General features: G+C 48.1%; 1 protein-coding gene across 1 annotated transcript in view; it reads left to right on the forward strand.

Moving 5' to 3' along the window:
* The window catches only part of NBEA (neurobeachin), a 465,975-nt gene that overhangs the window by 222,431 nt on the left and 217,822 nt on the right, over window positions 1–25,722 (forward strand). The window contains exon 35 of the mRNA XM_045294000.1: window positions 6,143–6,207. Within this exon, the coding sequence (XP_045149935.1) occupies window positions 6,143–6,207 (65 nt within the window). The remainder of the gene's footprint in view (window positions 1–6,142; window positions 6,208–25,722) is intronic.

A 25,722-nucleotide genomic window follows, 5' to 3' on the forward strand; every position in this document is an offset into this window, starting at 1 on the left:
GACTGCCCGCTGGGTGTCCGAGGCTGTCACTCTTTATGGGAGCAGATGGCCGCATCTTCCTCTCACAGAGCATCTCGTGCCCATGGCACAGACTCTGCCAGCACACTGGCCCTGCTTTCTGCCACACACGCCAAGCTGGTGAGGGGCCCACGGCTCCGCGAAGGGACACTCCGCCTCTAGCTGGCTGCAGTGCAAGAGGAACACGTCCTGTGGGAGGAGAGACAGAGGTTGGCACTTTAGACGATCTCACTCCTCAGGGATCTGACACCTAGAGAGGGCTTGGGCCAAGTGGCCCAGCTTCATGGGTGCTGGTTCTCTGGAGAGCCCATGGCCTAGCACAGTGAGGACTCTACACACAACATCAGCCGGTGTCAGGTTACCCGAGGTTTCCTTTCAGCGGGTAACCTTTTCTTTGAACACATTGTTTATTGTCGCTCCCTAGCCCCAGTTCATGAAAATCAGCATTGGAAAAACAGGATGCTTGGAATGCATTACCTGTCTGTGTCACTTGACTGCTAACTGGAAAGTCAGCAGTTCGACGCCACCTGCCGATCCTTGGGAGAAAGACGCGGGGTCTGCTTCTGTTCCTGGCCTGCCTTTGTAGCTCCACAGGGGCAGTTCTCCTGTCCTGCAATGATCGCCCAGACAGGGTGGGTTTGTTTGGGGTATGTGCTCATGGAAAGGAGCGCTGGTGCCACAGTGCTAACGACAAGGTCAGCAGTTTGAAACCACCAGCTGATCTTGGAGAGAAAGGTGAGGCTTTCTGCACCCATGAAGCGAGTTGAGCTCCGCAGGACCAGTGCCGAGAGTGGCGATACCAGGAGGGTGGAGGGAAGGTGGGGGAGAAAGCGGGAACCGAGTACAAGGATCTACATATAACCTCCTCCCTGGGAGATGGACAACAGAAAAGTGGGTGAAGGGAGACATTGAACAGTATAAGATATGACAAAATAATAATTTATAAATTATCAAGGGTTCATAAGAGAGAGGAAGCAGGGAGGGAGGGGAAAAATGAGATGATTTCAAAAGCTCAAGTAGAATGCAATTGTTTTGAGAATGATGAGGGCAACAAAGGTACAGATGTGCTTGACACGATGGATGGATTGTGGTAGAAGCTGTAAGAGCCCCCAATAAAATGCTTTTTTTTAAAAAGAGTTAGTCTCAGAAACTCACAGGGAAAGTTCTGCTGTGTCCTATAGGGTCTCCGTGAGTGCTCATTGACACGATGGCAGTGAGTATGTTCATGCAAGCAGCAGTTAGAATGCAGCACTGGGTTAGTGCTGCATAAGTCCTCCTTAGAATGCCGAAGAGCAAGGACGTCGCTTTGAGGGTTGAGGTGCAAGTGACTGAATCCAAAATGTGTTTAGTGTGAAAGGGGGACCGTGAGCAAAGAACACTGCGGAAGAACTGATGTGTTCGAATCATGGTGTTGGTAAAGAATATTGACAGTACCACGGGCCAAAGAAGAACAAAGGAATCCGTCTTGGAAGAAATGCAGCCAGAATGCTCCTGAGAGGCAAGGGCGGAGAGACTTCATGCATCTCGGGCATGTTGACAGGAGTGATCACCAGCCCTTGAAAAGGACAGCATGCTTGGTAAAGTGCAGGGGCACTGACACGGGCAGGCCCTCCGCCCAATGGGAGAGGCACCGTGCCTGCAGCAGTGGGCTCAGACACAGCAGTTGTGCGGATGGCGCAGGACTGGGCAGTGTTTCTCTGGGTTGTACACGGGGCCCTATGGGTGAGTACCATCTGATGGAACCTAACAACGACAACAAGGACCACCAGAAGTCCACCCAGCATGCCAGCCAATCAGAACTGAGGATGGCAAGACTGCCCCCACACACTTAGAAAAAGTCATCAGGGGGACAGTCCCTGGAGAAGGTCTGTGAACAAGATGAACTGACTCAGTGGCAATGGCTGGGAGGACGCGCAGGACTGGGCAGTGCTTCGTTTTGTTGTACACACATCGCTGTGTGTCAGAACCCAAGGTTCCGGTCTCAGCCCCCCTCCCCTATTACATGCCTCGGAATAGTCCCGTTTGCAAATAGCTCCGAGTGAGCCGAGAGTCTGAGGAGCGGGAGAGTGGCCTCTCTTGACAGAGACGGGGGAGTGAGACGTGTGTAGAGGTGGGTACGATGACGGGAGTCCCTGCTGCGGCCTGTCAGGGTCCGGCAGGCAGGGGTGTATATACAGCCATGTCCTGACTGAGGTTTCTCCTGGGCCATTGCCCTGGGCAGGCGTCCTGAGGAGAACAGAAGGGTGGTTTCATCGCCATCCTTCTGGAAACCATTTGTCCTCCAAGTGCTCCGTTTCAAAGGGTCCCGATCAAGAGATCCAGTTCCCTGAGAAAGCCCTTCATCGGGAGGAAATGTGACACTCGAGCCTGACACTGGAACGTGGTAACAGAGCCGCCTCGGCCCTGCAGTTCTCTGCAGGCGTCCCGCCCCCAGGCCCACCGGGCCCCCTCTCCTCCCCTCCACTCCAGAAGTCCCAGCATTCACACCTTCTCGCTGAAATGCCACTTAGCTAAGGGGGGGTTCATACTCTAGGGCCAGCCAGACCCTGTGTGGGGGTGCCATCTGGAATGACTCTGGATTGGGGAATCTGAAAGACTTGCCCATTGGGGAATCTCCCTCTGTCCCCTTGTCTATGGATGTACAGACACCGTGATCCCTTCCCTCTAGGCCGAGCATGCGCTCACTGCACACACACACACACACCCGCCCCACGGCCTCTGTCTGGGTGTTCTCGGAACCTGCTTGCAGCTGCATAGTGAAGAAAGCTTTCTCAACCAGAGAAAACAAGTAACAAAGTAGCATGCTCCCGCGTCAAACAATATTGTCATTATCTGGCCTAATTCATGATCTCCGGGTTTAACCCGTTCCAGGTGCATTGAGTTTCTGCTGTGCAAGGCACTCTGGGAGGTTTCCAACCTGGGAGGAGCCTGAGGGCTGGCCTTGTGTCCCAGAGGTTGGCATGCCAGTAAGTGATTGCCGCGTGGCTTGTGCTAGGATGTCGCCCAGGACTGGTTTACACTGGTTGGGACTTCCCACACCTCCTCTGAGGCTTCCATTCTGCCTGGTGCCACAGGCTTGAACGGTGCCAAGGGGTCTAACTGCAGAGTTCTCTGGAGTGCCTGCAGCCAACCAGCCACTTGCTTCTTCTTGGTCGCTCGCTGACTCACTCGCTAACTGCCATCGGGTTGATGCCAACTCATAAGGACCCTCCAGTCCAGAATAGAACTGCTCCTGTGGGTTTCCGAACTTGTAGCTCTCTTTTTTTTTTCCTTTCATTTTACTGAGAGCTCTTATAATTCTTATTGAGGTGGTAGCTCTTTACAGGAACAGATAGCCTCATCTTTCTCCCACAGAGCAGCTGGTGTGCTTGATCTGCTGACCTTGTGGTGCGCATCCCAATGTGTAACCCACTAATCCATGCCCAACCAGACACAAATCATTCTTTCTCAGAGGGACTGTTCTATGGTTGATATAAATAGGGTTCACTGCTGAAAATATCATGATCTAGGCTTTGTTATTCCATGCCCCATGCTGGAAGCTGTCAGTTTATGTATTAATTTTCACATTTCAAGATGCATAGGCCTGGGCAGCAGCATAATTATGTAGACCATGGTGGGGGTTGGGTGCCGCCCAGGTGCTTGGACTCCCGAGGACCCTGAGGGGGACTAGTTCAGAGCCAGCCCTGGCTGCCTTCACAGCAGGGGGTTTCCAGGCCTCCCCCCACAGGGCTGCTGTGGTAGCCTGGGGTCCTGGAAGGACAAGGTACCACCAGGAGGATTTGCCTGGTGGCACACGTCTTTTACTCCGTTGTCCTTTATTTCCTTTCATTCTGTTGTTCCCAGTCAAATCCTTGTCCCCTGTCTGTGTTAGGCATGAGAGCACTGGACCTTTCAACCGCAGAGCCCACACTCTCTGCCCGAGTCGATGCCAACTCACAGGGGCCTAGAGGACAGACAGGACGGAGCTGCCCCTGTGGCTGTAACTCTACGGTTTCCAACTGCTGGCCTCGTAGTTAGCAACCTGACATGTAACCCACTACATGGCGATGTGTAAATAAAACTGCTTTTACAGCCACTTAACCCAAAGCATTGGGCAGACTTTAAAGCAAACCCAGATATCTGATTATTGTGTGTGACAGGTCTTTAGCCCCCTTTCTGCCTCAGTTAGTTGTGTATGGTTTTGTTTTAATTGAGAGAAATGAGAGGTTCACTTTCATTACTGCCTTGTGGGGTATATTTGTTTAAAATTTACCAAAATAATGAAGCTAAAATAAATAATTCTCATGAGAGACTATAGCTGATGAGAGCTGGAAAAGACGTGTGTGTGGAATGTCCACTGTTGGCGCTACCGCGTGACTGTGGTGGAGAAAGGCCAGGTGTCTGTTCCCATCGAAGGTCACAGCCTCAGAACCACAGGGCAGCTCTGCTCTGTCCTGCAGGCTCGCTGTCTGTGAGTTGGGATCGCGTCTGTCCGTGGCAGTGGGACTGGCTATGGCTTAGAGTTGAGTGCTTAGGAGGCATGCACCCCAGCACAAGCAGCCTGTCGTCAGCACACACTTTCTCCGCTAGTTTAAAATGCACGCTATGCTGTAGTGTTCTCATGCAATGTGTTCGTTGTCCATGAAGCAGCAGTCAAGAAATCAGACATGTTCCTTGTCCAAATCTGCTGCACAAGACCTGCTTAGAGTATGGAAAAGCCAGGATATCACTTTGAGGTCTAAGGTGTGCCTCACCTGAGCCACAGTGTGTTCAATAGCCGCACATGCAGGTGAAAGTTGTGTTCTAAACAGCATCATTGCACCGATGTCCTTGGTCTTTCTGTTCTGGTCTACTTTACGTGCATTTGCTGGCCTTAGCGTTCCGTTCATATGCCAGCCGCCCTTTAAAACCCAAGACCACTGAACTCTCTGCCATCCTCAAGGGCAGGGTGGAACTGCCCTGCGAGTTTCTGACACAGCACCTCTTTGTGGGGATAGAGAGCTTTGTCTTTCTCCCTGGGAGCGGCAGCTGGTGGTTTCAAACTGCTGACTGTCGATCTTAGCCCAACAAGGAACCACTCTGCCGCAGAGCACCTGGCCTTCCCTTAAAGAGGAGGCAAAAGATCCTCCTTGCTCTCAGGGTTCCCCCTCGGCAGTTACAGCACTACCATGGGCTCCATCAATATTGTTTCTCAGGGTCCCTCAGCTGGCTCGGCATCCTGTTCTTGCTGGGCGCACAGTTCCCCAACGTGTGCAGTGGTCTCTGCTGTGTGCACGCTAACTCCCTTTTCTCTGTAACTACCATTTCTTCCCCCAAACTTTCCAAGAGAAGTGACGTCCCTTCTGTCAGCCCCACTCCCCACCCCCTGGCTCCTTCCTTCTCTGTAGGCACTTGAGGCTGGTCCGGGGCTCTTCTTCGTCCCCTGCTCTCTTTCAGGTGGGCCGTATCTTCCCCACCTTCGCCCACTTCCTTCTTCACCTCTTCTGCCCATGTGCATCTCAGTGGTCGCTGTATGACGCAACCTGCTGAGACGACTCCCTTAGCATCACCAAGACGCTGTTCCCTCATGGGTCCTACCCACAGATAGCATTCCAACACATGTGTGGGTGACGCGATTTAAGCCGTGACACCCGACCTCGGACATTGTATAAGCGGCTGTCCTCCCCAGGGTCTCCACCACTGTCCCCATCTGTATCCTCAATACTGTCCCTGTCTGCATCCTATAACTTTCAGTCATTTGGGATGTAACAAAAACCCCAGAACATATCACTTCTAAACAACCTAATGGATCGTCCATATTTCTAACTTTCCATTTGACAATCACAATGAAAAGTCCTCGTACTCGGGACTGAAGCTTGTCACCCTTTCATACCCCTAGACCCTTCCAGAAGCTCGGTGCCCCCAAGCACCCACAGTCCCTGCAGAGCCTCAGAGGACCAGCCCCCAGCCCTTACCTCAACCCACCGCCCCGCCCCATGTGTCCGAATTCTTCTAGGAACTCAAGCGTCTTTCTAACCGCAAGCCAGAGGGTATGGCCTCTAAACCCCGAGGAAGGGGATAGACATCGGCCTGGAGCCCACGGGTGCCGCAGTGCTGCCCCTGGCCCACCCGCCCGCTCACCTCGCTCTCTGTGCTCTGTCTGCAGGAGTGGCAGAACTCGATTCAGAAGAACGCAGGGCTGGCCTTCATCGAGCTCATCAACGAAGGAAGGTAATGTAGCCCCAGCACAGAGACGGTCGCCTGGTGTGAGCTGCCCCTCTTAGCTGTCTGTCTGTGTCCACCCCCTCCCCGCAGAGCCTCAGCTGGAAATTCAGTTTGTTTCTTTTCTTTTTTTTTATCGTTTTATTGGGGGCTCAAACAACTCTTATTACAATCTGTACATCCATTCATTGTGTCAAGCACCTGTATACATTTGTTTCCATCTTCATTCTCAAAACATTTTCTTTTTACTTGAGCCCTTGGTATCAGCTCCTCATTTTCCCCTCCCTCAAAAACCCTTGATAATTTATAAATCATTACTATTTTGTCATGTCTTACTGTCTAACATCTCCTTTCACCCACTTTTCTGTTGTCCATCCCCCAGGGAGGGGTTATATGTAGATCCTTGTGATCAGTTCCCCCTTTCTACCTCACTTTCCCTCCACCATCCCGATATCGCCACTCTGACCACTGGTCCTGAGGGGTTCTTCTGTCCTGGATTCCCTGTGTTTCCAGTTCCTACCCGTACCAGTGTACAACCTCTGGTCTAGCCAGATTTGTAAAGTAGAACTGGGATCATGATAGTGGGGGTGGGGAGGAGGGGCAGGGAAGAAAGTATTAAAGAACTAGAGGAAAGTTGTATGTTTCATCGTTGCTACTCTGCACCCTGACTAGCTAATCTCCTCCCCAGGACCCTTCTGTAAGGGGATGCATAGTTGCCTACAGGTGGGCTTTGGGTCCGGACTCCACACTCCCCCTCATTCACAACGATAAGAGTTTTTGTTCTGGTGCCTGATACCTGATCCCATCGACACCTCGTGATCACACAGGCTGATGTGCTTCTTCCACGTGGGCTTTGTTGCTTCTGAGCTAGATGGCCCGCTTGTTTACCTTCAAACCTTTAAGACCCCACACGCTATATCTTTTGGTAGCTGAACACCATCAGCTTTCTTCACCACATTTGCTTATGCACCCGTTTGTCTTCAGCAGTCATGTCGGGAAGGTGAGCTTCATAGAATGCCAATTTAATAGAAGAATGTGTACTTGCATTAAGGGAGTACTTGAGTGGAGGCCCAATGTCCATCTGCTACCTTAATACTAAACCTATAAATATATGCACATAGACCTATTTCCCTATCGTTATATATAAATATATTCACAGATATACTTGCCTGTATTTAAATCTCTATAAATGTCATTTGCCTCCTAGCTCTTTCCTCTATTCCCTTTTATTTTCCTCTTGTCCCACGATCATGTTCAGCCTTCATTTGGATTTCAGTAATTCCTCTGGGTTACATTGCCCTTGACCAAGCCCTACCAGGCTTCCTATACCCTCCTTGCCACCGATTTTGGATCACTTATTGTTCCTTGTCCCTGTCACTTTCTTTCCCCCACCTCTCCCTCTCCCATGTCCCCCTTGACTGTCAGTCCCATTGCTTTCTCCTCCAGATTGTTTATCCAGCCTATCTTATTTTGATAGACCTGAAGAGATAATATGCACAAAAACAAGACAGAGCGAAACAAAGCAGCAAAAGAAACAAAACAGCAACAATAACAAAAAATGAAAAAACCCTGTAAATAGTTCAAGGTCTGTTTGTTGGCCTTTAGGAGTGTTTTCCGGTTGAGTCCAACGGGGTGCCACACCCTGGCCCCAAAGTCTATTGTTGGTGTTCCCTGGGAACTTTGTTATTCTGCTCCCCTTGTTGTTCTAGTGCATGCCCTTAGTGTTTTGCCTCGGTGTGGTGGGGTCAGATCGGGTGCAAATTCCCACACTGTGTCCCCATAGGGCTATGGGTCAGTGAGGAATGTCATGTCTCACAGTGGGGCTGGTCATGTGGTCTTCTCTGTGGATTGGCTGCTCTGAGCGGGGATATCCTCCAGGCTTAGTGGGCCAGGGTGTGTCCACTCTCTCTTCCTCCCCTTGCATTCGCTCCCGTGCCCTCTTATTGGACGTGTCCCTCTCCCTGAGCTGTAGCTTCAGTGCTGTCCTATGACGTGAATTCTTCTGGGGGGAGGGGCAGCTGTCCATGTAGTTAGGATTGGGGCCAGCCCCTCACAGAGTTTCAAGGTTGGGCGTTTCATCTTCAGGGACAGGCATGGGGGCCCGCAGTACCTAGGGCAGCAGCCCCATGTTCTGAGCCAAGAGCACCCCCACCTTTCGCCACTGAAGAAGCCATCCCTGGTGTGCAGCCCATCTGCCCCTGGGTCTGTTGCCTGAGCTGGCAGCCAGAGGCAGACAGGCAGTGTGGCTGGCCTGTGGTAGCCAGCCGTGGACCCTGGGAGTGTCTATGAGTAGTGGCCGCACAAGACAAGGCCAGTGCCTGAGACCTTTGAAGCTGAGTTTCCTGGGGGCATGGTGCCCTCTGTGGGCAGTCAGGGCCCATTGTCTGGCATGATCTGTTAGGCTCTTATTGGCAACCAGGTTTACTTGATAAGGAAATGCTGCCCTCTATGTATTGAACTTGTCCTGGTGGAGGGAGCTGGGGGAGAAATGGTCACAAGGCTGTTGTGGCAACTTGGTTTTTAACCCCAAGCCTCACTGTCTGTGTGGTGTGCTGTTCACGTCCCTGTCAGGTCTCACTTTCTGGGGTACAGACTCGGGGTATAGACACAGTTCGCATTTTCATCTTCCTTGGCCCGCGTTCTCGTACTGTTTTTACTCAGAATCATGCAAGTGTGAAACACATCCACTGGAAAACTAGATTCCAGAAAGGGTCCGTTTTCTTTGCTAGAACTTCAGTCCCCACCATGCTAGCCCTCGTTGTCTCTTGTGGCATTTCATGGTGACAGGAACTGATGGTCACTCCACTCATCTTCTGGACACAATATGACACATTGGGAGGCTGCTCGTGGACATGTGGGCTCAGGTACTTGCTTCAAAGTTGAACCCGTGGCAGTCTTTCATTCAGCAGGACGGAGCTCCCCCCGCTCTGTCGGTGCATCACCCGGCTCAGCTCGCACGTGGGCACTGGAAGGGGGATTTAGAAAGAGGGCAGGCCTTGCTGGCATCGGGGTGGAAGTATTGGAGACTGAGGCATAGCTTGGGGACGAGCCATGGCTCCTTTTGTTTTGTTGGGGCGGAAGCTGGGAATCTAGAAATGTGCTTTATTGACATTTATTGGCATGCACATTTCGATTTTAAGTCAGGAAAGCACCCACTGCCCACTGGCCACCCGGGGTCAGTGTGTCCACTGGCATGACAATCACTCCTCCTCAAAAAGATGATTTTTGGGGAAAAAACAAACCCACATGCTCTTCAAGGAGAAATGACGTGTATACAGCCAGCAGACTTAGTGGGCCCCGGCAGACTCCCAAGCTGCAGGTGGAGCTGGGAGCCAGCAAGTGGGGCTGAGGTGGCCCACCTGGAGCTTGCTTTGCTTTGTGTTTGAGACCAACCCCTCCCTTTCAAGTCTCTCCTGACTTACAGCAACCCTGTAGGGCATGTGCCCAGGACAGTCTCTTTTCTCATGCAGAGCAGCTGGTGAGTGTGATCTGCCGACTGCCTGGCCTGCAGTAGCACTGGGCCCCCCTGGAAAAGACCAGCCCAGAGGTTAACACAGGGATGCCACAGTATCCCTGTGGTATGTGTGGAAGGTCATGGTCACCTGGGGGCAGGCCAGGTGGGGAAACAGGCAGAGCAGAGGGGCTGGGGGATGCTTGGGGTGAGAGGCAAGAGCATTTAAACCAGGCTGTTGGCAAAGAGGAATCACCTGCTCCCATGAAGAGTGAGTCTCAGAATGCCACAGGGGCAGTTCCACCCTGTCGCTGTGGGTCAGTTGATTTGGTGGCAGTAAGTCTGTTTTTGGAATGGACAGAAGACTGAGTAAACCTGTCTGGACAGACGAACAGGAAGACTGCTCCTTGGACTTTGATGATGAGACATTGCCTCTCGTGGCTTAGCTGTGTTCTCAGAGGCAGACACTCGATGAGATGGCATGACACGTGGCTGCAGCCATGATGTGAGAAGGGCACAGGGCCAGGCCCTGCTTTATTCGGCCATAAGGGGGCTGCTAAGAATCGGAACCAACTAGACACCTACCAGCAACCACAGCAGAGGCGAGACGTGGCCCAGGAGCCTCAGGCAGTCTTCACGCTGCCCAGCACTGGTCAGGTGTCTATTGTGTGCTGGCGTGGAGGCCAGGGCCCTCCCTGTCTCCAGGGCCCCCTTGCAAGGCCGGGCCACAAAGGGACTTGTAGGCTGCACGGTGGGTTGGGGGTGGTCGAATAGCTGTAGCTATAGGAGTGACAGAGTATGATTGAGAAAGTTCATCCCGTGTGCAGTATGGCAAATGGAGTTTAGGTGTTCGGGCCTGGAGCAGGGCCATCCAACTGGCCTCAAGGAATCCCAGTGATGGCAACAGTGTCATTGACTGGCAGGGGCCATAAGGTGGGCACATGTGAAGCCCCTTTGGGAGCTAAGGCAGTAACACTGCCGGCCAGGAGAGGGAGGGGCAGGCAGCTTGATGCCAGGCTCAGGTACCATGAGGTGTGGTAGCCAAAGGAGATGGTGGCTGGCAAGCAGCTGGGCAGGGAAAGCTGGCTTCCCTTTCATGGGCACCAGTGGGCACCCAGGCAGAGAGAGAGGTGGGGCACACCTGGTGTGGGGGGCAGGGGAACCCCAGCTCAGGGCCCAGCCACCTGGACAGTGTGGCTTGGGACAGAGGGGAGCACAGAGCGCGCTGCCTTCAGGGGAGCAGACGCCTCTGTGCTCTTTGTTGCTGGCAAACCCGGGCACAGGCTGGGTGTTTGGCACACACTTGTATTTCATTTGCATCAACAGAGAGCATTTTTTACCAGTTTTTTTAAAATCTCTAATGGTTTAAAATGTAATAAAACACATACATACACACACACATTTTCCCCCCATTGTTAGAATATCAGTCTTTAATTTGCCCTTGTGGGAGTAAAGATAAAAATCTTTAAGTAGAAATTGTTATAAATGTTTATCCTACTTAACAGCCACACTTGTGAATACAATCCATCCATCATCGCTGCAGAAAGCAATTGTGCGCTTGTCTGCGATTAACAGGACCAAACAGTTGATGAACGTGCTGCTGCGTGGAAGTGTTCCCCGGGACAGGCTGAGATTATGAACTGGGTCATTTAAAGGAATCTAACAAAGGGGCTTTCTAATTAAAACAAAGCAAGGGTAATGGGATGTAAAATTGCCTATAATATCTTGGCAATAATAATTGAATTTTAAATTATTAAAATGTGAATTAAAGAATGAAGCCAATAAGCAATATTTTTTTTTAAATATGGAATCTGTATGTCCCTTTGAAATAAAGAATGATTCACTTAAAATAAACCTGTCCTGCACCTTTGAAAGCACGTAAGGCCTACTTAGTGACTAGTGGGCACAAAAGAACAGAAACCAGCTGGCTGCATGCTTAGCCCTGAGTTTAACCTCAAATTCACCAGGGTGCGTTTTCATTTCAGCTGGGGGTGGCGGGATAGCTTCATTTCTTAGCCGGAAAGAGGAGACGCCCAGGGTGCCTCCCAGCATACGTCTCAGTGGGATGCTCTGCCCCGCCTAGAATGGCTTGGTAGACCCGAAAGATGCTGTGGTGGACTGCTGGGTTTGTTACTCTCAAAAGCGTACTTCCATAAAAACAGCAACTTCCCAAGCTTTAGACAAAGAGCGCCCCCACCCCCCTTCTTTTGGAGACCTAAGATTCTGATTTGTTCATGGACCAAGCGCCCCGGCCAGCCTGGGAAATGAGAACTTCCTCGGCATGTTTCCCAAGTGGGCTTGGCTCTGTGCCCCAGACTCCATGCTCACTCTAAGGTCACCAGACACAGAGCTCCGGAGCCAGGGAGGCAAAGCACACGAGACTCGGGCTTCCTAGAATCCTCTGTGTGCGCTCATGAACTGTGCAGCCAGCATTTGGATAGAACTTCAGATACTGGTGGGAAATTAAATGGTATTTACCTAAAGCCAGGAGAGACAAAACTCGTTAATTAATGGCTACCCAGGCACCTTAGTGGCATAGCAGTTATGCACTGAGCTGCTAACTACAGTAAACTCAGCAGTTCAAGACTACCAGATGAGGCTTTCTACTCCAGCAAGTTAGTCTCAGAAACACGGGGGTGGGTTATCCTTTCCTGTAGGTCACGATGAGTCAAAATTAACTTAAAGGCAGTAAGTTGAGAAACGAAATAATTAGAGAGTTGTATTTCAGAACTCAGTCACCATAAATTTGATGTGGATCATGTTGTTAGGCATATTTAAAATGATTTCTGCATGTGTATTGGGTTTTTATTTTTGTTTGCTTAGTGTATTAGTCTAGGTACTTTAGAGAAACAAATCCACAGCAACTCATGTATAAGAGAGTTTTATGTAAAGAAAGTGTGCATCACTAAAACATCCCAACCCAATGCTGCCCAAGCCCACAAGTCCAACATTAATTCATTAACCCAACACGAGGCCACAAAGACCTCCACCTCACAAAACAGAGGCAAAGATGCCAACTGCAGGAGGAAAGCCGAGTCAGTGAACGAATAAGCATCTCAGCATTAGCAGGGGTCTCCACACGGCTGCTCCAACACCCAGGGCTGCACTGGGATAGGTCCATGTGGCTTCTCCTTGGGGATGTCTTGTAGGAAGTCACTCTTGCAAGCTGAAGCAGGGAACTGCTAAGGCAGCTGCACCCCGGTGCGACCATCACAAAGCAAGAGACCCGAGAACTAGAGAGGCGAGGCTCACCAAGCCATTTATCCCTCCGCCCTCCAATTAACCCCACGTGTTTATCAGCCAGGTTGGCACAATTAACTAACTCACTTAGTTTAATTCTGAGAGCAACAGTAAACATATACTCCCCCTGAGCACCATTAACCTCAGCAACAGTTAGGTGAGATGTCATAAAATACATCCAGTCCTTTATACTAAAAAACAAAAAGGAGCCCCTGTGGTATAGTAGTCGGCAGCCTGAGACCACTAGCCAAAGACGGACTTTTCTATTCCCATACACAGTTCTAATCTTTGGACCACAGGAGCCCACAGGGGGCTCGCTGTGAGTCAGTAAGTCTTGACTGGATAACAGCGAGTTTATTCACTGTTGGGGAGCCTGTTTGAGGTGTTTTCACTGTTGCCCCACATTGTCCTTTAGTTCATATTGGAGGCCTGTGTGCTGCTGTGGGGCTGACAGGTTTCGGCGGAGATTCCAGGTGCAGCTGGGCTCGGAACACAGGCCTGGTGATGCACTTGCACAGGCTCACCAGCCAGTGTGGGCCTCGTGGGGGACGGTGGTCTCCCTTACCCCAACAAGGGGTCCTGGGGTAAAACCAGGCTCTGCCACCTTCTGCCTTGTGACAGGGTGACAGCTCACTGCCACGTGGTTTGCTCTGCCTGTGCCACTTTCAGATTATTCTCCCACCCGGCCTTTGCCTGGCACAGGTGCTTGCTTCCCTGTTATAACAAGTTACTTGGCATTAAGGGGCGAGAACTAAGCCACCTTCTCTTCAGTGTCCCAGCCCAGCTCCTCCCAGAACATTTGCATTTGTTATCGCTGCCTGCTCTTCCCCCACCCAACGAGGCAGCACTGGACTGTGAGCCCGGGGCGAGGTTCGTGGGTCTAGACTTACTCCTGAAGGAGGGAACCTTCCAGGCCAGCCCTTAGAAACTATTGTCTTGACCATGAACAAGTCCTCACATCAATCAAGTGGGCTGCTAGCAGCACTCACTCAGGAGCTCTGGTTGTGCACAGGGTCAGCTGTCAGGATGCTAGGTTGTCGCTTCGAATCCACCAGCCACTCTGTGGGAGAGAGATGAAGGCATTTACTCCCTTAAAGTTTCACCTTAGAGACCCTACTGGTCAGCTCTACTCTGTCCTTCAAAATAGACTCCACAGCAGTGGATTTAAGATTGCTGTTCTTACTCTTCAAAATAAGAAATAATCAAGAGTCGGGGTGGGGGGGTCCTACTTGAGTAAGAGCATCCCTTGGCTCTCAGGTAAGTGTTGGTTGCTCAGTTTTTATTGTGTAGATTGCTGAGCGTGAGTATAGTGCACATATTGTGTTCTGGACTACCTGTAGTTTGGACGGTAGTACTCTCAGCTAGCTCCCCAGGAATATAGTTCATGTGTCTTAAAGCCATCTGAACCTGGCCTATGAGAGTCTCATTTCCTCAGTCCAAATTAGCTATAAGTAAACCCTATGGGTTTCCAAGGGCTTGAAATCTTTATGGGAAGCAGAACACATCCCCTTTCTCCCTCTGAGTAGCAGGTGGCCTTGAACTGCTGACCCATGATGTCACCAGGGCTCCACATCACCTATAGAATGAGTACATTATCCCATGGCCTCCGAGTGCATGAGCTTGTTGAGACGACTTACAGAGTGGGCGAATCAGTGGTGGAGTCATACAGCTGGGCCAGAGGTCGTCGCTTAGGAGGCGTGGGCACCCTGGCCCAGCAATCGCAGACAAGTGTGCCTTTTGTTGTCTCTCAAGTGAGGCCTTCCTGGGCAGAGATGTGATATAATTTGATGAAGAAACAAAATTAATCAAAAGAAAATATTTTAAAATGTTAGAAACTCTACAGAGGCTGGACAAGTTGGCCTTCCGTCATGGGCAGAAGCAGCTACAATTTGGATCCATGCTCTGCTGTCTGCTGGCACCATGACCTTGGACAAGAGCCAGCGACCCCCTGCGGGCTGTGTTTCTGAGTCATCGTGAGGAAAGAGGCACTTTGCTTCAGGCAAAAGAAGGCCCTCAGCTCTTCGCTCTTGTTGGCCCCCGGGCACAATTGTTACTTGCTGGGCTGGAAAATGCCAGGCTGAGTGGAAGTTGTGCCCATAACACACCAAGCCTCCCACTAGGGGTTGGAACTTTTGTTGGGCTCAAACATTTTTGGAAAAGTCTGTCCAATCATTAGCTGACCTCCCATAGTGGGACAGAGACGGTGGGGAATACACCCTTTACAGAATTCTTCTGAGGAGGCCCTAAATAAATTGGCCCTGGAAGGGAGCGGATAGGGACTTATTACTTAAGGGGTACTGGGTTTCTGTTTCCCCTAATGAAACCCTGGCAGTACATAGTGCTGATGGTCACAACGAATGCCCCTGAATGCTTAAATGAGTTGAAATGACAAATTTTACACTATATTTATTTACCCCAAAGAAAATTGTTTCTGCTGTGATTTTTAAAAAGTAAGCTTTTACCAGGTAAACAAAAGTGGAGGGAGCATGTGGCTAGTAGACCTACCCTACACCCAATGTTAATGGAAGTCCACAGATGGCAGGCAGAACCTTGAAGTGACAGAAAGAAATAGCACTGAGAAAGCTAACTGCATGCCAAGAGGTTCCATGATCTCCGACCCCATTCTTCCAGGATCCTTCCGACGAATTCTTAGATCCAAATATAAAAGATAGTTGAATGCATTGTTTAAGAAAAGTTGAACTCCTTTTTTTCTACCTGAATTAAAACAAAACTCCACAAAACAAATATTAGCAAAGCTACTTTTATGACCATACAATATATAAGCATGCAATCTGTAACAATAGCAGCATAAGGCTAGGGATGTAGACCTAAATGGAAGCAAAATGTTGTATATTATTGAGATTAAGATGCCATTATCCAAACCAGATTTGTAAAGTAATGTTATTGTTCTCGGGAAAATCAGTAAGAAAATAACTCTGTGTGTGTGTTGGGGGTAAGTTCTGGTCAATAATTACACTGCATATAAATGGATTAAAGTCCAGTTAAAAAACATACTTTGCTGAATGAATTAAAAGACTACTTAAATATATATGCTATCTACAAAATACTTTAAATTCAAAATCCAAATTGGTTGAATGGAAAAGGATGGAGAAAAATAAATTCTGTGCAAACAGAACTCATAAGATAGTTGAAGTTGCTATGCCTAGCACAAAATAGGCTTTAAGATAAAATTTTTACAAGAGACAAAGACTTTATATAATGACAACAGGATAAGTCCTCCAAGAATATTTCACCATCATAAACCTGTATGCACTTAACAACAGAGTCCCAAATACGTACGAAGCATAAGCCAACACAATTGAAGAAATACAATAATATTTTTAAACGTCAATATCCCACTTTCAGCAATGTACCAGATAGCAGACATGAAAACAGACCATGAATAGACCTTTTAAGGCATTTTAGGAGCTTTTGGGATACCAACCAAAAGGTTGACAGTTTGAATCCACCCACTAGCTGTGCAGGAGAAAGGCTTAGAGATCTGCTCCCATAAAGATGAGACCAAGACAATCTATCGTGTGGGTCTACTCTATCATATGGTGTCATTATGAGTTGGAATTCAATCAACCGCCTCTAATAGCATCATTTACCTACTGGGCTTAGCAGCGAACTATAGAACACTCCACCCAACAAAATACACCTTCTTCCCAAGTACACATAGAACATTCTCCAAAATAGAACTTTTATTTGGAGACAAATTAAGTTTCGATGCATTTTACAAATTTAAACTTATACAAAATAACTTTTCCAATCACAATGGAATGGATTTAGAAGTCATTAGCAGAAGGAAATTTGGAAGAAACACGCATTTTGAAATTGAACAATCCACTTAATAGCAAATAGGATAAAGAAGACATTACAAGAGAAATTAGAAAATACTTTGAGGCAAAGAAAACCACAGAATATCAGATGTTAGATTAAATCAGTGCTCTGATGAATATCTGAGTGCTTAATTACTTCCACTTAAAACTAATGTTCAAAAAGAACATTTCCTGATCTATCCTGAAGTACAATGCTTATTGATAGGATAATTCCCATTTGCCTACAAGGAAGCTCAGTTAGTATGGGTACTACTAAAAGTTATGCACCAACTACTAGTGCCAATAATGAAGAAATTGAATTTTTTTTCACCAAGTTTTGCGGAGTTGTCAAACATGCGATCCAGATATGTCAATGACAACTGGTGATTGACGTGTGAAAGCTGGAAACTAAGAAGAGGCGTCAGTGGCTGGGAAATACCATCGCACTGAGAGGAGACACCAGAGTGCATGGTAAGGTTCTGCAAGATTGGTGATATATTCATGGAAACGCATTGTAAATGGTGGCGAGCTGCCTGGACTTGAACAAATACAGCACACAAGGATTTTCCACATCTATGAGGGGAGAAGACATGGACGCTCAATGTAATCACTCAGAAGAAAACCAGGCCTGACTGCCAATTGCTCTTATGTAAGCTGAAGAAAATTAAAATAAATCTACAGGAGCCAAAGTAGGATCATGAATATGTCACACCTGAATTTAGAGAACATCTCAAAAGCCGATTTGATGCATTGAACACTGATGACAAGACCAGATGGGCTGTGGGATGGCATCGAGGACAGACAGTATTAGGTGAAGAAAGCAAATGGTCATTAAGACAAAACACTAAGAGAGACCAAAGTGAATTACAGGAGAGACACTGCAACTGGCTCTTGAATATAAAGTAACTAAAGTGAATGGGAGAAAATGATGAAGTACAAGAGCTGAATAGTGAGTTCAAGAAGACAAACTAAAGTATTATAAAGACTTGTGAAAAACAAAGAACATGCTCAGCATTTCTCAAGCTGAAAGAAATGAAAAATTTGAAGCCATGAGTCACAGTATTGAACGGTTCTATAGGCAAAATATTGAACAATACAGGAGCATCATACAAAGATGGAAGCAGTACATGGAGTCACTGTACCAAAAAGAACTGGTCAACGCACAAGCATTTCAGAGAAGCAGCATCTGATCAGGAAGTGACTGTACTGAAAGAAGACCATGTTGCATTGGTTATTAGTACAAAATAAGGTTTGGGGGATTGATGAAATATCAACTGAGATCTTTCAAGATGCTGCCTTGTTTTTGCCAAGGGATCTGGAAGACGGCTACCTAACCAACTGACTGAAAAAGATCCATTCCAAAGAAAGGGTAGAAATTATTCAATAATATCATTAATATCACATACAAGTAAAAGTTTTGCTGAGATCATCCAAAAACAATTGCACGACATGGACAGGGAACTGCTGGAGATTGCAGCCAGGTTGAGAAAGCAAAGCAGAACAAAGGCTGTATTACTACTGTCAGGTGGCTCTTGGTGAGAGCAAGACTACCTGAATATGCAAAGTCACTAACTGTGTCTCACACCAAATGATGCATCCCACTGAAGAGCACAGGACTTTCCAGACACTTCGTTGTGCTGACGTGGAACCTGCACCGAGCCCAAGAGACTAGTGCTTAAATAGGCAAAGAGGATACTGTGTGGTTCAAAATCAGGAAAGGTGTACATCATTCTTGCACCCTTTCGTCATATATATTTAATCTGCATGCTAAAGAAATAGTTCTTCCAAGTTCCTAGGTATAAACAGGGCCAGAGAAGCTGGATTATACGCAGAAGAACCTGACATCAGAACTGGAGGAAGGCTCATTAACCTGCAATATGCAGTTGACCACACAGCCTTGTTTGCTGACAGCAGAAAGGTTCTGAAGCATTTACTGATGAAGATCAGCTATTACAGCCTTCAGCGTGGATTAGACCTCAACAAATAAAAGCGATTTCAAGACAAGAGCATGTAAATCAAAAGGTAATGAATGATTAGATCATTCTGTGATGGGAGAGGGCTATGAGGGAGCTTAACTTTGTACTTGGTGAAGTTATCTATACCTGGTAAACCTCTCAGCACGACGGGACCAATAACATGATAAACAGAAAATATTGATGTTATCGAGGATTCCATTTTCTGGCAGCAGATTTGCCTGATGCCGTCCGTCATTTGATTTCTCGGCTGCTGCTCCCACACGCAAATGCGCCGCACAAAACCTCCTCCTAATGTCATAGAGTGCAAAAACGCACCTCGTGGCATTTTCAATGGCCTCGCATCCGTGCGAATGTTGGGCTGTAAATAAAGAAGGTCACAGAAAAATTGATGCACTTGAATTATGGTCTTGGCTTAAAATATCGAAAGAATGGTAGACAACTAGCAGAACGAACGAGCCTACTTGGGAAGAATACAACCAGCATGCTCGTTAGAAGTGAAGATGGCTGGATTGGTCTGACCTACTTTGCACATGTTGTCAGGAGAGGAGTTTAATCCCTGGAGAAGGTCATCGTGCTTGATAAGGTAGAGGGAGACCCTCTATGAAATGGGCTCAGACGTAACAGTGATCGTAGACATGGTGCAGGATCCGTCTGTGTTTCGTTCTCTTGTACATAGGTTGCTGTGAGTCAGTGCGGTAACATTGCAATGTTGTAGAGCTACAATATGCTATAGAAATAGCATGTACCTTCTGTATTTGTTTGCTAAGCCACTCTGTCCCTGTCCCCATGGGAGGTAATTTTGTAAGCACTGCTGTGCCATTATTTTTAACATGTTACTATAAAAAAACAACAAACTTAGTATAGCTCATTTATAACACCACCTTCCATGGGGAAGTCAAGGTTAACAAACAAACATGGAAGGTGTGTATTATTTGCATGAAAATCCCATAAAAGTACCAGAGATGGTTGTGATGGTTATACAACATAGTAAATATGCTTGAAACATTGGGACATCAACTTTAAAATGTGCATTTCTATTATGCGAGGTATATTCCAATTAAAAAACACTACTTTAAAATATGGGGAGTGATGAACATTTAGAGATGACCCAAACCTGGAAGACTTTAACATGAGTGAACAGCAGTCCAGAGATGTTTCTGTGGATCCGGGTCAAGAAGAATGACCTTAGAAGGACGGAGCAATGCAGGGGAAGAGGACGAGCATACGGTCTGCACAGAGATGGTCTGACTCTGTACACTGTTATGTGTATGTTATGTGTGAGTTGGACTGGGACAGAAACTTAAAATGTAAGGCAACCGCCTGTAAGTCTTAGGCAATGATGAGCGCGTTGAGATGGAACAGGGTTTTGCACGTACATTGTTAACTTGTAAGGGTAACTGAAAATAATGGAGTGGGTATCTTTTCAATCAGTAGAGAGTAAAAATATAAAATAAGAATATTAAAAAAACCAACCCAAACCTAGATGCCCTGCCCTGAAAACCACATAAGAACACAAGGACTAGTGTTGTTGTCAGGGACCCATAGCGGCCCTGTGCAAAGCAGAACGAACACTCCTGCACCGTCCTCACTTGTTCTGATGCCTGAGCCCACTGATGCACTCACTCACCGTGTCAGTCCATCTCCGTGGGGGCCTTCTTTTTTGCCTCCCTTCCACTTTACTGCACACGATGCCTTTCTCCAGGGACTGGTCTCTCCTGACAACATGTTCAAAGTACAGGAGATGAAGTCACACCACTCTTGCCTCTAAGGAGCACTTGCCTTCTTCCAGTAAAGACCCACTCGTCCTTTTAGCAGCCCCCAACGGTACTTCAGTATTCTCCTCCTGCACCACCATTCACGTGCGTCTGTTCTTCCTCAAGAATAGTGTCCTCATTCAGTGTCCTCATTCCTCATTCAGTGTCCAGTTTTCACATGCATACGATACAATAGAAGTTACCATGGCTCGGGTTAGGCCTACCTTAGTCCTTAAAGTAATATCTCTGTTCTTCAGTACTTTAAAGCGGTCTTATGCAACAAATGTACCTAATGCATTATGTCTTTTGATCTCTTGACTGCTGGTTCTATGAGCATTGATTGCGGATCCAAGTAAGACCAAATCCTTGACAGCTTCAACGTTTTCTCCATTTATCCTGATGTTTCTTATTGGTCCAGTTGTGAGGATGTCGGTCTTCCTTACACTGAGTTGTCATCCATACTGAGGGCTGCAGTCCTTGATCTTCATTCGCGGTGCTTCACGTCATCTGTCCTCACTTTCAACAAGCAAGGTTGTGTCATCTGCATACCGCAGATTGTTAAGAACCAGTAGAAATAAGAAAACGTTGTTTTAGAAACAGTTACATTATATATTAATATTAGCAATAAACATACATGGACCATACTTCCTAATTAAAAACAGAATCTGTTAATTGCATTAAAAGCCAAGACATGTTCTGTTCAGTAAAGGCCTGGGCTCAAACATAACACTGGTGAGGCTGGCACGGCCCGGGCAGTCTTGCCTTCTATTGTGCAGGGTCACCATGAGTCAGACCTGAGCTGACAGCACCTTATAGCCACAGCAGGTCATAGAGTTCAGGGAAATCTAATTCACTACAAAGATACTACCATTCTTAATTGCATGTTCCAAATAAAATAACCCCTAATACATAAAGACAAAAATAATGGAACATCGGGGAGAAAAAAACCAAATATGTCATTTTTATGGAAGATTCCACCACATCTATCTCAATCACCAACATGCCCACCCAAGCAAATAATCAGTAAAGGTATATAAGACTTAGATGGCATCATTAGGAACCATGGCCTTATGATACTATGTAGAACTTTGCACCAGTTAAAAAAAAAGTGTGTTCTTCTCACAAGAACATGTAACATGCATATCTAGCTAATCTAATTTTGGTTGAGAACAGAATAAGCCTTCAGAAAGCACAGGGGAGTCCATGTTGAAGAGCAGAACAGAAACCAGTGCAGTGGGAATAAGGTACAGTAGGGTGGGTCCACATAGACAAAGGTCCTTCCCCAAAAGAGTAAAAAGGAGCAAAATAGGCAAACGCCCAGACTACCCAAGTACAAACTAGAGGAAACACAGCTAACCAGCCTGAATGACAAAAAGAGGACTTCCTTATAGATAAAATGCATTTGATAATATAATGGAAGTACTGTCAAAATAGTCATACCACTGAAATGACAATCGTATCACAACACTATGTGAGGACTTATCCTGTATGTATGAAAGAAATCTAATCAGTCAAAACTCTTGCTGGGAAAACTCTAAGCCCAAATGAGGTGCTAGCCTGTATGCCCCACCACTGTGTCATCCTTCTGCCTCATGCAAACACCGAAGAATGGATCTCTTCTTGGAGGCCGACCTCATCTTGATTCCAAAAGCAAACAAAGAATGTGGAAGAGAGGAAAGTCACAGGCCAATCTTCGTCTTAAATGTGGATGTTTAAATTCTCATGAAAAATCAAGCCCCAGAGGACAAATATTGTATGAGACTAGAGTGCTCCTTAGAGACAAGCATGGAGGGGCTATGTCTCAGACACTTAGGACAGGTTGTCAGGAGACCTGTACCCGGAGAAGGACAGCATGTTTGATAAAGTGGCAGATCAGTGAAAAAGAGGAAGGCTCCAATGGCAGTGGGCTGACACGGTGGCAGCAGCCCTGGGTTCAAACACAAGAACACTTGTGAGGATGGTGCCGTGAGGGATGTCTCCTTCTGGTGGCGTTTCGTCCTGGCGTACACCGAGGGCGCTAGAAGTCGGAACCTCCACGAGGGCATCCGACAACAGCAGCCATGGTTATGAAGGAGTGGAGGGATTGTTCCCACTGGTCGGAATCACATGTTGAGGGTTGTCGGTGGTGGCAGGCGGCAGGTAGACCAAAGGGGAAGTCACAGGCTAGAGCAACGCTTCTCCACCTGGGGGTCGCCACCCCTTTGGGGGTCAAGTGACCCTCTCACAGGGGTTCCCGATTCATAACAGTAGCACAATGACAGTTATTGAGTAGTCACAAAAATACTTCGATGGTTGGGGGTCACCCCCACATGAGGAGCTGTATGAAGGGTCGCCGCATGAGGAAGGTTGAGAACCGCTGGGCTAGAGGATAAGGCAGGGGTAACGTTGGGTGGAGAGGAGGACAGTATTGAGCAAGGAGCTAGCCAACAAATGAGGGTGAGGAGGCCTGGCAGTCGGGGTTGGGGTGAGTCGTTGAGAGCAAAACTGGGCATTTGCTCTGTCAACCTTCACCTAATTCCTAATAAAGGTTAAAATCACCACACACACACACACACACACACACACGCTATCTAATTGATCCCACATCAGCTTTGTATCAATAGTATGTTCATTCAACGAGAAAGGGTGCAAGACTTACTGTCACACATTGTCTTAAACTGTGGTTTCTTCAACATGCAAATGGTAAGCCTGTTATGATCATACCAGCAGGTACAGCAAAAATACTTCCAGCAAACAAAGAGTAAGAGGGTTTCCCTAATCTCAAAAAAAAAAAAAATCTACAGAGAACCTGCAGCTTGATTTATAAGCTAATAAACAGGCGATCTAAACAACATATTTCTCTGGTGGGCATGAGCATGAGCAGCATGCTGCTGAAGCCAGGGGAGGGTAAGCGCACGGTTCCTCAGGGTAGCCGTAATATACATATTTTATTATGTTTAACTATCATGTCATCATATTTTTGATAGAGAATGTTTTCAAGTGAATGGATTAGGATGATGAAATGAGATTAGGGGTTCTGTCTCCTGGAAAGCCTTGTTCAGACACAGACAAGCCAGGACCAATTTCATCTTGGGTGAGTGCAGGTTTTGTGCATGTCTGTAGCTGCACCCCACAGTCCTGCTGCGAGGCTGTTGGAGAGACTGTGTGTCAGTTCCGCCTCACATTTCCAGAGCAGATGCAGCAGGAAGACGAAGAACCGGGAGGGTGCTGGCTAGTGAGAGCGGGGCTTGACCTGAAGAAAATGAGGGAAGGGTGGAGGGTAGGCAGGTAGAAGGGTTAAGTAAATGGAGATCGGAAGTAGCTGTAAGCTTTTGAAATCGTTTGTTTTTACCTGGGCAGTCAGCGTGTGGAGCCGGTGAATAGAGACAGAGCTGTGGGGTACAGTGGGTGTGGGTCAGAGATTAGTGGACTGTTGGAGTGGAGAGTGCAGCCGGCGATGGAGTCTTCTCCTGAAGGGAAGCAGGGTTGACCCTCCCTGGAGTTGGGAAGGTCACCTGGAAGGGTGAGCGCCCATTGCATGGACAGGTTTCCACATGGATACGGCAGCTAGACGGTGGGGCGAGTCTGACGGGCAGATGCCTGACCGTGCACTGAAAGTCTTTGTCTGTAGATAATGTAGATATGTCTTTGAGTGCAGGCACTGGGAGACAAGCTTAGAGATAATTGACAGCACCCCCACCCCACACACAGCCACCCCCAGAAGCTTCATTGCTCAACTCCTGGGAATGGTACCCTCTCTTCCTGCTATCCTCCGGTAATCTGTTTAAATTCTGTAATCTCCACTAACAGGCACATATTAGATTTCCTGAAGGCTCTCTCTGCCGTCAGCAGCCATCCCACACGCAGACATGAATGGGTGTCGCAAGCCTGCCTCCAAGACCGAGGCCAGCGATTCCAGCAAGACGTGACGCCCCGAGTCGGTTCAGTGCATCTTCTCTGCTGGCTCGGTGGTCTGGTCGTAGTGCAGGCAGCCTGTGTGGCCCTGCACTCTCCGGCCATCCTTACAGAAGGGGGGCCTTCCCTCCCAAGCATCCTGGGTCCTAAAGGGCCCCTCCACCTTGGCTGCCTCTGCATTTCCTGTGTTGTTGGGGACTGTGGGCAGGGCTCTTCTTGGGTGTCTGAGAGCTGCCAGCTGTACATTTCTAGGGGACATCTCCACCTGGCCTGTTGCTCTGCAAACTGGCAGGATGCTTACTGGTCCTAGAGGAGCAGACTTGGTGTTAGGTGCCATCGGGTTGGTTTCAACGCGTAGGGCCTTTATGCACCACAGACCCAACTCTCCGCAGCCCTGCGCCGTTCTCACAGTCGTTCCTGTGCCTGAGCCCAGGCCTGCAGCCACTGACTCACTGCACCTCGTCAAGGGCCTTCTCCCTGCTGTCCTTCCCCAGGGACTGGTCTCTCCTGACAGTGTGGCCGAAGTATGGAAGAACAAGTCGCACCACCCTTGCCTCCAAGGATTCTGGCCATGTTTCTTCCAAGACAGAGCAGTCCGTCCTTTTAGCAGTCTGTGGTACTTTCGGCCTTTTTCTCCAGCACCACAATCCAAATGTACTGATTCCTTGTTCTTCTCTATTCAGTGTCCAAATTTCACATGCAAGTGAGACCATTGAAAATACCATGGTTTGAGTCAGGCACACCTTAGGTCTTAAAGTGCCATCCTTGCTTTTCAATACTCTGAAGAGGTCTTGTGCAGCAGATTTACCTATTGCAACTTGTCTTTTGATCTCTTGACTGCTGCTTCCATGAGCACTGATTGTGGATCCAAGCGAGACCAAATCCTTGGCAACTTCAACCTTTTCTTCATTTATCATGATGTTACTTGTTATCCAGGATGCCCATGTCACCTGCCAGGACCACTCCCACTGCCCCTGGAGGAACAGACTGACTTACCCTATCCCACCCTGGCCTGACTAAATCTGGGTCATACCAGACAGGACTCTGGACAGAAGTCTTCTGAGACCCCTCTCAGGTTCAGAGCTACTCGGGATCCAATGATTGCTGTGGACAGCCATCCACCTCTTAATTGTGTGGAAGATGTGATACTAAGATGGCAAATGATTTGGGGGTGAGATACTTCCAGCACCACACAGAACTGGACAGGTAGGAGAAGGACGTGCAGGACTGGGCAGTGCAGGACTGGGCAGTGCAGGACAGAGCAGTGTAGGATGGGTCAGTATAGGACTGAGCAGTGTAGGACTAGGCAGTGCAGGCCAGAGCAGTGTAGGACAGGGCAGTGGAGGACGGTTCATTGCAGGACGGGCCATTGCTCCCTTCTGTCCAAC

The sequence above is a fragment of the Echinops telfairi genome, unplaced genomic scaffold (genome assembly GCF_000313985.2).
Source record: "Echinops telfairi isolate 266 unplaced genomic scaffold, ASM31398v2 ScPeMD7_2565;HRSCAF=3150, whole genome shotgun sequence".
Lineage (NCBI taxonomy): Eukaryota > Metazoa > Chordata > Mammalia > Afrosoricida > Tenrecidae > Echinops > Echinops telfairi.